The following is a 12,145-nucleotide window of genomic DNA, read 5'->3' on the forward strand; positions in this document are numbered from 1 at the left end:
GTGGAAGCCTATGGTGAGCATGCTCCATCGGAACGTACATGTGAACGGTGGTTTTCACGGTTCAAAAGTGGTGATTTTAGCACGGAAGACAAGGAACGTCCCGGCCAGCCAAAAAAGTTTGAAGATACGGAATTGGAGGCATTGCTCGATGAAGATTCGAGTCAAACTCAAGATGAGCTTGCCAGAGCATTGAATGTTGACCGAAGCACTGTTGGATATCGTTTAAGGGCCCTTGGTTTCATTCGCAAGTTGTCAAATTGGGTACCACATGAATTGACGTTGGCGCAAGTTGAAAGACGTTTGGTGACTTGCGAAATGCTGCTCGCAAGGCACAAAAAAAGAGGTTTTCTGTATCGAATTGTCACTGGTGACGAAAAATGGATTCATTACGATAACCCCAAGCGCAAAGCATCGTATGTTAAGCCCGGCCAACCAGCAACATCACAGCCAAAACAAGAAATTCACGGCGACAAGGTAATGCTGTCTATTTGGTGGGATGAGGAGGGAGTGGTGTATTATGAGCTGCTGAGAAGTGGTCAAACCATCGATGGGCCTTTCTACCGACAATAATTGATACGTTTGAAACAAGCAATCAAAGAAAAACGCACGAAATGGGAGACCAGAAAAGAGACATTGATTTTCCTACATGACAATGCTCGGCCACACATTGAGAAATCGGTCAAAAACTACTTGGAAAATAGCGGATGGGAAGTTTTGGCTCACGCCCCGTATAGCCCAGACCTGGCTCCTTCCGACTACCATTTGTTTCGATCGATGCAAAACCATATGGACGGAGAGCGGTTCTCTTCAGTTGAAGAAATCCAAAATTGGCTCGATGCATTTATAGCCACAAAAGATGAGGAATTTTTTAAGGCAGGCTTCCGTCAATTGCCCACATTGTGGCAGAAGGTCATCGCTTCCGATGGACAATATTTTGATTGAAATGTAATTTCATTTTGGTATTCAAATAAATGTTTGAAAATTTAAAAAAATCGACAAAACTAATTCCCAGACCCAATATTATTAGACAGATTACTGAAAATATGATGGGTCTTCGATGTACAAACAGGCAACATTTCATAGTGATATTTTGGTGAAAAGCTTGAGCAACAATAATGGATCACACGTGAACCAAGCTCATTGCAGCTAATCTTCAGTGACCCAAGAATACCGTAATGGCGTAACACTGTCTGTATGACGACATACGACAGAGCACTGTTTTCAGAAACCAGTGACATTCCATCATTTTTGAATTTTATTTTTAAACTACTCCTTTCCCTGTGGTTGGTATCGGTTAAAAAAACTAATAATCAGATCAAAGTTTTTACCACCATTTGTTGAGCTCTGTGACTCAGTAGCAAAAATAAAAAAGCGAAGGATCCAAGTGTTGAACAAATTTTGCCATATCATATGTACAGTCTTGGAAACCGAACTAGGACCAGCAGTGAAATTTCAGTCAGTTTTTCCCCAATAATTCTGTTATTTTGCAAATAGATATTCAAATAAAAAAAATATTCTAAATTGTTCAATAGTCGTTGTGATAGAAAAAAGAAAAAAACTGAAACTTCATTGCCGGTCCCAATTCGATTTGCATAAATGTACAATATGCTGTCATTGACCACCAAAACGAATATACCTCCAAATAATTGAATTTATATAATCTCATCTCATCAAAAATGAATAGAAATGAAAAAAAAACTATTTAATTTGAAAATAATACAAGAAGCCCGAAAGTGATTCTAACTAACTCACCCAACACCATTTTTCCAAATCTACAATAATTGGTTGCCTATGAAGCTATTGTGGTTAAATTAAAAGAAAGCACATTTGTTAGTTGTTTTAGTTTAGCATACGTAAATCCTTGAAGCCCTTTTAAAATCGTAGCCAATATGCATTTGAATATAATAAAGAGTGTCAGTTTTAATGCAAAATGAAGAACATACTATGTAGCAATATCTTTCATCTTCATCGGCATTTTTTACAGGTGCAATATTACTTTGCTGCGACTTACATTAGTCATAATCAAGTTAGTATTAGTATTTTATAATTTAATAATTAATTGTTGAGAAAAAACTAAAAATAATCGATGACAAATTTATTTGAGACGAAATTAATTGCGTCCTTTAATTCGGATCGACAAAGAATAGACGCGAATTACAGATACGTAACATGAGTCGTCGCTCAACGGAAATACAACACATGAACCTAATGATTTTTTAAAGTTTAGATCAATGCTTCCGGGTGCAACTAATAACTGTCCCAAAGTTATAGAGCATCATTTCTCATCCCTTAGGAGCAGTGTTTGGTTGAGATAACCAGATAAGATAGATAAGATATTGGATGCATGATCAAAATTACGAAGACATCGTCGTAATGGGGGTCTTTTCCACACGACCACATCGTGTAAGAAAAGTATTGGGATCGCAACAGATTTTTTGACCCACTAAAAATCTTTTTTTTTTTCGATTTTTGAACGCCGAAAATCGCGAAATCTAGCGTTATTTTAGGGTCGTAGGGTAGGTGTGTGGTACACTGTACGCTGTACGCAAAAAATAAGAATTGCGATCGCCCCAGATTTTTTGACCCACTAAAAATCAGTTTTTTTTCGATTTTTCAACGCCGGAAATCGCAAAATCTACCGTCATTCTAGGGTCGTAGGGTGGGTGCGTGATACACTATACGCTGTACGCAAAAAACACGGTAAAAATTTTGCTATTTCACAATGTATAAAAAAACAGAGTATTGAAATCGCTCTGATATTAAGGTCTGATTAAAAAATGATTCTTTCCTAATTTCAATGCATGGAGAATTGGATTTAATTGGAAATTATATGTTTGGGAGTGTAAAAAAGTTAACCTAAGGGATGTAAGGCATCTTATCTTATCTTTATCTTTTCTTCATATTTTTCCAATTATCTATTCTCAAATTTTAGATAAATTTTAAGATGAATGAAGGCTCCATAAGTAGAACAGGTCCAAACAAATTTGGACATAACTTCCCCATCGAAAAAATTTTGATTAGAGAAAAAATGTCCAAAAATCAAAAGAAATTATATATATGTATAAGAATATTCGACTTTAACATTGTATTCTAAATCACCGTGACAATTGGGTTTTTGGTGAAAAAATAAACTGATTTTTGTATACAAAACCGAGAAGTTATGATGTGCCAATTCTACACGGAATCAGAGAAGAGTTGTAATGTGAGGTCACCGAATTGGCTGAAAATCGTCTTAGAGTCTTGTTTTCGATAGAAAATCAGAAAATCAAAATCTTAAGGCTGTAACTGGCCCACATTTCTGAGTGCACCTAGTGTGAATTTTGCAAAAAATTGAAAAAATAAAAAAAAAGAGTTTTCGCCAACTGAAATTTAACTAAGAAGTAGTTAACACATTTTCAAACACATGGTATCATTGGAAAGGGATTCGATGGGGCTACAAAAATTGCGAAGTAACCTAGCCTCTTTGACCCTTTTGGGGCCCCTGTTGTAATAGGTTCAAAGTATGAAAAGTGAAAAAAATCAAATTGAGGTATGATTTTTTGTCGATTGCGTTAAAAGATCTCTCTATGAAGAAAAGTCGGTTTCAGACCAAATTTATAGTTAAACCGATGTGCAAATAGTCATATTTTCATGTATTTTGGCAAAAAATAGCAGTTTTCTCAGATCAACACATCGTAGGAGGCGATGTTCACCATTTTACCCTCAAAAACGCTGAAAATAGACATATGATTTACTTGCCGAGGCAAAATACACAAAATCGGCAGGGATTCACACGGAATTTTATTTTTTTATCTGAAGCTGCGTGACAAAATTTTTACGTCAATTTGAATTTTTTCACTTTTTATACTTTGAACCTATTACAACAGAGTCCCCAACAGGGTCAAAGAGGCTAGGTTACTTCGCGTTTTTTATAGCCCCATAGATTCTTTTTCCAACGGTACCAGTGGTTTGAAAATGTGTTAACTACTTCCTAGTTAGATTTCAGTTGGCGCAAACTTTTTTTTTCAATTTTTTCAATTTTTTGTAAAATTCACACTAGGCGCATTCTGAAATGTGGGCCAGTTACAGCCATAAGATTTTGATTTTCTCATTTTCTATCGAAAACAAGACTCCAAGCTGATTTTCAGCAAATTCGGTGACCCTACATTACAATTCTCTGATTTCGTGTGGAATTGCCGAGTTATGAAATTATACATTTGTTGTTTTCAAAATTATGATTAAAAATTTATTTGATGCACTTTGTGCTGCCTAGAATCGTTTCGAACTCCTCGGAGGGAAACGTGAATTGACGGCCAATTGTCGACTTATTCAAATTCATACAAATATTCAGTGTAAATTTCGATTATCAAAAAAACTGATGTCATAGCCTTCAAAAGGCTATTATCTGACGTGAAACTCAGAAAAAGATAAGATAATCTTATCTTTTCCGACAAAAGATAGATAATTATCTCGACATTATCTAGATAAAATTGAATAGAAAAGATATTATCTCGAAACTATCTAGATGAATTTGATTTATCTCAACCGAACATTGCTTAGGAAACAGTGAAAGACCTGTGTATTTAATTTTTTTTTTCATATATTTACACGAAGATAAAAATACACAGGGCCTTGAGAGACTGAAAATATTTTCCGCAGAAAATGTTGATCAGTGTGACTGCGCCTTTATCAGATGCGTGGAAAAAGGGAAGAATTATTTAAAATTCAAACTGTTCTTGTTAAATTTCAGATGAGCGATTCATGTTTAGGAAACAACAACCAATGTACTATTGTTTGTATAAAACCACATCTGGAATCCCGCTTTTATTCGAGTCGACAATCAATATAACTTCACTATTGAATTAGTTTTTACTCTTGAAAAATATTACTATTTTAAAAATGATACGAACTATTTTTGTTAGCTTCATCGAACGTATATCAAATTCAAATAACACAGTGGAACAATTTTCAAAAAGTTCGATAGAACAAGACCTTGACTATAAGGGCGTGAAAGTACTCCTATGCCATAGTAAAACATCCATTGGGTTTGGCTAGTTTGGCATCGGTTTAGATTGCATACGCCTGTGTAATTTTTTTGTTCTGTATGATTTTTGCTTTTTTGACGTCATCACTTTTTGGTCAATAACTTATCCAAAGTTGGAGATATCGTTTTACTTTTTGAGCCAAAGTTGTAGCTGAGAGTCCAATGAATAAATTTTATGAACGTTTTATACATGAAAAATCCCATCTGGTAAATGCTATGGAGCAAAATGTCGGAAAAATGTCCGATTTTTTTAATTTTTCAACCATAAGTCGCAGCTTATCCAATTTTTCTGGCCATTATTTGACACTTTTAATAATTGAACAACTTTGCTCAAAATACTGACCCAGAAAAATCATGTTCTATCTACCTTTTTGGCTCAAAATCACTCTTCGGTACCAAAAATGGTCATTTTATTGAAAATTTTGGCCTTTGACCCACTTTGTAAGTTGACCCACTCCGTCGATTTTGTATTTTGATCGACAAATCGTCAATTTGCTAGTCTCAATCGATTTAGAAACGTTAAAAACCAATATAAAAGTAGTTCCCAAGGGTGAATACGCTTCTTAAACGGCTCGGATCGGCTCATAAAAAAATTTGGCAAAAAAAAAATAATTTTTATAAAAACTAAATTTTTTCGGACCATCATCAAGTAGACAATTTCAAAGATATCAGCAAAGCGAGTATAAGCTTTCTTTACTAGTTTTTCGTGTATTTTCATAATCCGAAGTCATTTCACACACATCATTACATGGCGAAATTCTTTCCGTGCATATTGAAATGTCAATATACAAGAATCATTAAATTTTAATGATTTTCCAATCGTTTTCGGATTTGAAAAACACGAAAAAATCGATGAAATATGAAAAAATAGAGAATATGTATTTTTTTACTATTTCTATATTTTTCTTCATTTTTTCATTATTTTTCGTAGTTGTAAAGGCCGAAAACGATTGAAAATTCAATGAAGTTCATATATTGAGTGTTTATACTGCATGTTTTTCTAAAAAAAAATAGGGTGGGTCAACTTACAAAGAAAAAATTTTGTTGCCAAAAATCAGACCTCTTAGAAAATTGACCAAAATTTTTGGTTTTTACAACCAAAACTAATGAATTTCCTGATCAAATTGTAGCTTTTTCGGCTCTCTTTCCAATGGTATATCAAGTGTGCATTTATCTTCATTCCATAAAAAGTTATGACTAAAATGATTAGTGCGGGTCAACCTACACATAATTCCCCTACATGCGAATATCTGTATATCTTTCCATATTTTTCGCATAGATTTTCAATGAAGTGTCTCTGCGGATAATGTGAACTTGTTTTTAAGCTATTCATTTTAGTAATTTTTGAGCGTTTGCATTTACTAGATGGAATTTTTCATGTGTAAAATGTTCATAATATTTATTCATTGGACTCTCAGCTACAACTTTAGCCCAAAAAGTAAAACGATATCTCCAACTTTGGATAAGTTATTGACCAAAAAGTGATGATGTCAAAAAACCAACAATCATATAAAACAAAAAAATTACACAGGCGTATACAACCTAAACCGACGCCAAGCTAGCCAAACCCAATGAGGGTTTTACTATGGCATAGGAGTACTTTCACGCCTCTATAGTCAAGGCTTTGTTCTACAACTACTGTTCCACTGTGTAATTGCTTACTTGGAAGTAAAGAATTATGGTCCATATAAGGCCCAGCACGACAGGTGGTCTCCCATCCACCAAATCAGCTGGATTTATGTTGACTAGCTTGATCCGTTTACTTGCTAAGAACTGTAAAGCCGTGTTCGCATTACTAAGGAAATGGGGCCGTCTCAATACTCTGCCTTTCTCCATGGGCAGTTTTTCACCAGACAACACTTCCAATAACGCCAGTAATTTAGTGCCATCTCGTAGATCGTGAATCAAATCGTCGATTCGAAGTGGTGGAATACGCTGAAAATTCAATAAACATGTAGATATGTGGTGCTTGATGATCTATACTACATATATAACGGGGATACCTTAGATAAATATGAATTGATCCAGTTCACAAATGTTTTCTTCTGAACGCGCTCTTGTTCCTCTGTAACAGAAAATTTATATGTGTATTTCGTAAAGTATTTGGATAAATATTTTATTTGGTTCGATATTCAATGAATTTTACGAAATGTGTTTCTTTGACGAAGACATTTCTATGGAATAAAATTTCTTCTGAAAGTATGACATTGCAAATTCTAGAGATGGTTCATCGTTTACCACAAGTGTATGGAAATGTGAATCGGTATATACTGAAACGTATACCTTTGCGTTTAACACGTTGAGCGCATGCGTCAGCTACTACTTTTATGACAGCGAACGCAAAGTTATATCAATGTATATATACCGTTCTGTACAGAGTACAGTAAATACAACGAATTGATATACATATACTCCATCTCTGGCAAATTCTATACAATGTATTTGTTCCGAAGCTTCACAAAATAGAGAGCTTAAATTCATCTTCTACCTCTCGCAAAACAGCGAGCACGTGATTTTATTTTTGAAAAAAGCATGTATTTTTAATAGAGTTTGAGAGAATGCATGTGCGCCAAATAAATATTGTAAAAGCAATTTGAAGTTTTTGACTCAAAGTCAACTTATGACTAAAGACCGTAAGTTTTTCTTCTTTAGTTCATTGCAATTGTTTAGTCTAGACGTAAAAATGTATGTAGAATTTGCGTTGATATCGATACATTTTTCGGCTCTGGCCCAAGGGCTAGGCACGAGTATCTGATAAGCACTAGTGTTTTCTAGTACTTTTAGTGAAATTTGACAGTTTGTCAAATACCATAGCTGAATAGTTTTTCTAGTACCAAATTTGTGTCTACCCCCTAGGCTCTGTCATTTATTTCAACACTCTTATTTTGTGTGTAATTTTTTGTTTTTTAAAGCATGCATTTTATCAAATATACAATTTTCGAGATTTCAAAAATAAAAATGTAAAGTTTTTCACATTTTGCTTTGGTCACATTCGTCAGTAATTGGTTATCTATATAAACAATAATAAGCTAGTATTATATATCGATGCCTGGAAAAAGTCTGAAATAACATGCATCGTTTTACATCCCATTATTTTTCATCAATTCTGATTCAGCCGATTAAATTGAAATATAAATTACATATACATTTCAACCATTTTTTCTATTTTATAAGGTAACTTTTTAAATACAACATTTTGATTTCATCCACAATATGTGTAGAATACAATTAATAGTCTGAACAAATGTTGAAATAAGTAAGTTAAATAGTGCAAATATTCAGAGGAAGAAATCAAAATAAACAGACTTTGAAATACAACATCAGAATATTTCATTCTAATTCCAAGAAACCACATTCAGAATATCTATCGCGTTTTAATGTTCATCTGTTTCGACTATTTTTGTTCGGTCTTTTGTTATTGTGAACGAATTAATGGGTAATGATATCATTTAGGACTAACAAGCAGCGAGACAATAAAAATGTATTACATAATAATTGAATCGGTAAGAATAATCTTGACTTGCCAAATTGAGTGAAAATAAGTGTTAAACATAGAGTTTTTTTATATGAACTTTACAACAACAACTCCATATAAAAAAAACTCTATGTTTTTCATTTATTTTCACTCAATTTGGCAGGTCAAGATTATTCTTACCGATTCAATTGTTCACGACCTTGACCACTGGTCATAATAAATATTAGCATAAACTACTGTGTTGTTTGTTATCTCATGTTATTTTCGATTCATGACATCACCATTGTTACATAGGCTTGAATTGAATGTTTTTCATCAAAATATAGAGATATGTTATAGGTTGTGCATGCGTTTTGTATTGGCGTTGTACCGATATTGACAAAATATTGTATTTTTTACCAAACTAAGAAAAATCTGCGACTATGCCTATAGAAATATTTTATACTTTGTAAAAATGATTTATAGTATTTATTAGGTCAATATTTTCTTCATAGAAATGAGTAAAAACATTTTCGATGCATAATAATTGGAAATATCAGTGACCGTTTTTTCTCGACAAAATGGACATTATATGCTTATCTACCCTACAGCAAAATCTCTTGAATGCCTTTATAAAAGGGGCTGAAGGATTTTTTTTGCTAGTTGTAAACTCAATGAATGCAGTGGAATATCGTAAAATACCCGAATACGAGCTAACGCTGCAATCATACAAATAATTTCAAATGCCTGCTGTCATATTCAACGCAAGACTTCCAACTATTTATTGAACAAACCGAAGTTGTTAGTTCCAAACTCAAATTTTGAATATACACATCACGCATAGGTATAGAACGGCATATTTAAATCATTCGTAGAAAAAATCGAATCACTATGCTTTCTGTTCGTTGTCACCCTAAACCGAATGTGTTTTCTATAAATATAAATGTACGAAATAGTGCGCTTTCTGATGCCACACAATGTCCTGGTACGAAAATAAATGCCTGGCAAATGTACAATAATCTAATATGTAAATGACTAAAGTACACACGCACTATGGATTCACCGTTGACTACGGATTATGTTTGGAAAAATAGGCTTATTGAATAAATTTTGAATTCATGTCATGAGAAAATGCAATTAATGGGTGATAAACCTGCTTGAAGTGATTTTCCATATTTTAAAACATGTTAAAAACCGTATTGAAGTGTATTGATGTGGATCATTGCATTCGTAGGTATGATGTCATGGATCGGCGTTTTTGACACCGTATTTAGATGGTTAGATGTGTTTGTGTCATATAAATTCTCCTTCAAAATCTGTATGGTGCAAATAAGAGTAAAGTCGTCTCTCAAGGTTAAAATAATTCATCCGAAAATTTAGTCACTTACGTACGTTCATTGGTTCCATGTGAGCTAGATTTGGCAGAAATGAACTCACACATATATGATGGATAAATGAATGAATGAAATGGCCCTCACGCACACACATACATGCGTACCCATGTATTTGTGCGTCTTCGAACACATTGTAAAACGTAATGCGTAATTCATCAGAATACCGAACAGCTGACCACAGTGGTTCTGTTTGTTATGAACATGTTTGGAAAATCGATACTTTGGATATTGCGTTCATTTAAATCTTTAAATTTTGCCTAATTTTCAATTAAATATTAGGAAAAAATCTTCTGAATTTATGAGTACTTTTTATCATTTGAATAGAAACATATTTTGAAACTTGAATTCCCTTGAAAATATGCTTCAAATTCAAACGCATATTGAGTGTGGTCTTCATCACGAATGTGAAGAGCGTTATTTCTAACACAAAAGTGTAAGAAATCTCAACTGGATTTGCAGTAAAAAAAAAATATTTAAAATGCTGTATCTGCCGAAATTTGGCCGACCGTCATTCATTACAAAATTAAGACACAATATAACCGGTTTTCAAGTTCATTCCAGTCAAAAACAACCAAGGCAATATTTATGGACATGTGAGCTCATCGGATTCGTTAGGAGTAACCGACGTTGCGTTTTTTGCCGCCCGACATTTCGTAATTTTAGCTGTGAATATGTTTTTAATTACACTACATTTCGAACGAATGTATCTGTTTGGTAACGAAAAAATTCTTTTTTCTTCACTTTAGATAGTACGCTTTTTATTAGGGAACTTGGCAGAAAACGTTTATGCCGTTATAATTTCTTTTTCGCTTCTTTGTTCTTCTTTATCTTCTCCTTTTCGCAAAATTCGTTCACTTATCTTTTTACACATTTCGATAAAATTGTATAATTATGGTGCATAGTATTGAGTAAATACCTCGAATTTGTCGTATGTGGTTGTCGTATTGCGAATTACTTCGCTTAAAGTCCATTTTGTTTGGACGACGATCCACCTGCACAGTTTGTGTCTGATATTCGTTGTACCAATCTGAACTAATACCCTCACTTTCCGAAGAAGTCCTGTACGATTCTAAATGCCGATGATGAACATGTTCGTTGCTATCGGTAACAGGACTAACAACTTGCCGTTTTTCCGTTGATTCTACTGAACTTCGATTTTTATTATTTTCGATGCCAATCAAATGGGGTGGTGGTTCACTGCCAGCACGTTCAAGAGAAATTCTTTCACGTAAAGGTGTACGTTGTGCATAAACATTTTCGTCAGACGTAAATACATGTTGGATCGAGTCACTTGACGACGATATTGATATTGTGGTTGGCGTTCCACTACTCGTGAGCCGTACCCGATGTGAATGGTAGGCCGAATCCTCGGTAGGTGAAATTTGTTCGGTTGATGAACTTTTATCTACTAAACAATCGACAGTTCGTTGCACTACCGGTGACTGAACATTTTCCCTTGCGCTTCTTGGAAACGTAGTTTCACGTATGGTTTTGGTTTTCGACACTTTTTCATAGGTTATAACTCGTTGGATTTTTCGAGGTGCTGGAGATACATAATCCACTTCATCAACTGAGGTTCCATGTGCACCACTTTTCCTTTCGATATGGCGAATATCAATTTTGGATTTCGAAGAAGATGCGAAATCCCCAGGTGATGTTGTGGAAGTTTCTCTTAATCGAATTTCTATTCTTGGACTTTGTTCACGTAATTGACGATCACGTTTTTCCTGTAAACTTTTTTCAAACGCATTCACATCCATTGAAAATGAACTACGATCACATTTCCCATATGTTACTGGACTTATGGACGGAGCATCTGATTGCAAGTCACGGCGAATTGTTATTCTACTTTGTTTAGACGGTGTAGATGTCGAAGGTTCAGAGCCACTGGCCCATCGTATCGAACCCACATCTTCACTGTTTGAATCTTTTTTTGATTCCATTTATGAATATTTTTTAGAGATTCAAATTCGTTTTCGTATTCGTATTTATTTCATTTTTAAACCATAGCTAAATGCTAGGTCATCAAATTTATAATTAATCTCTTATATCGATTCAACAAATAAAAACACCAGCATAGCACATTTTATGAGTTCATAACTATCACAAGTTCGATTATTCGATTGATTTTCGCTTCATATATTCAATATGCAATGATAAATTGAATGGTACACGCAAAATGCGTGACAACAAATGTTTTGTTCGCGTTTTTCTGCGCCTTTGTTGTTGTTCTCCTAATACTATGTGAGAATTGAAGTCATGAAAGGTTTAACA

At 34.1% G+C, this 12,145-nt stretch overlaps 1 protein-coding gene across 6 annotated transcripts in view; it reads right to left on the reverse strand.

The window, feature by feature from the left end:
• LOC129570207 (muscle-specific protein 300 kDa) overlaps nt 1-12,145 on the reverse strand; it is a 67,622-nt gene that overhangs the window by 51,607 nt on the left and 3,870 nt on the right. For 3 of the 6 annotated variants that reach the window (XM_055449715.1, XM_055449718.1, XM_055449716.1), the window contains exons 4-5: nt 7,027-7,088; nt 6,686-6,958 (exon numbers count right to left, since the gene is read on the reverse strand). In XM_055449715.1, the coding sequence (XP_055305690.1) occupies nt 6,686-6,958; nt 7,027-7,088 (335 nt within the window). Of the gene's footprint in view, nt 1-6,685; nt 6,959-7,026; nt 7,089-10,787; nt 12,126-12,145 lie in introns of those variants that run through there. The other 3 variants (XR_008688103.1, XM_055449714.1, XM_055449719.1) reach the window with 3 other exon arrangements.

Source organism: Sitodiplosis mosellana, unplaced genomic scaffold (genome assembly GCF_009176505.1).
Source record: "Sitodiplosis mosellana isolate CC-2019 unplaced genomic scaffold, AAFC_SMos_1.0 Smas_scaffold_47, whole genome shotgun sequence".
NCBI classification, from domain to species: domain Eukaryota; kingdom Metazoa; phylum Arthropoda; class Insecta; order Diptera; family Cecidomyiidae; genus Sitodiplosis; species Sitodiplosis mosellana.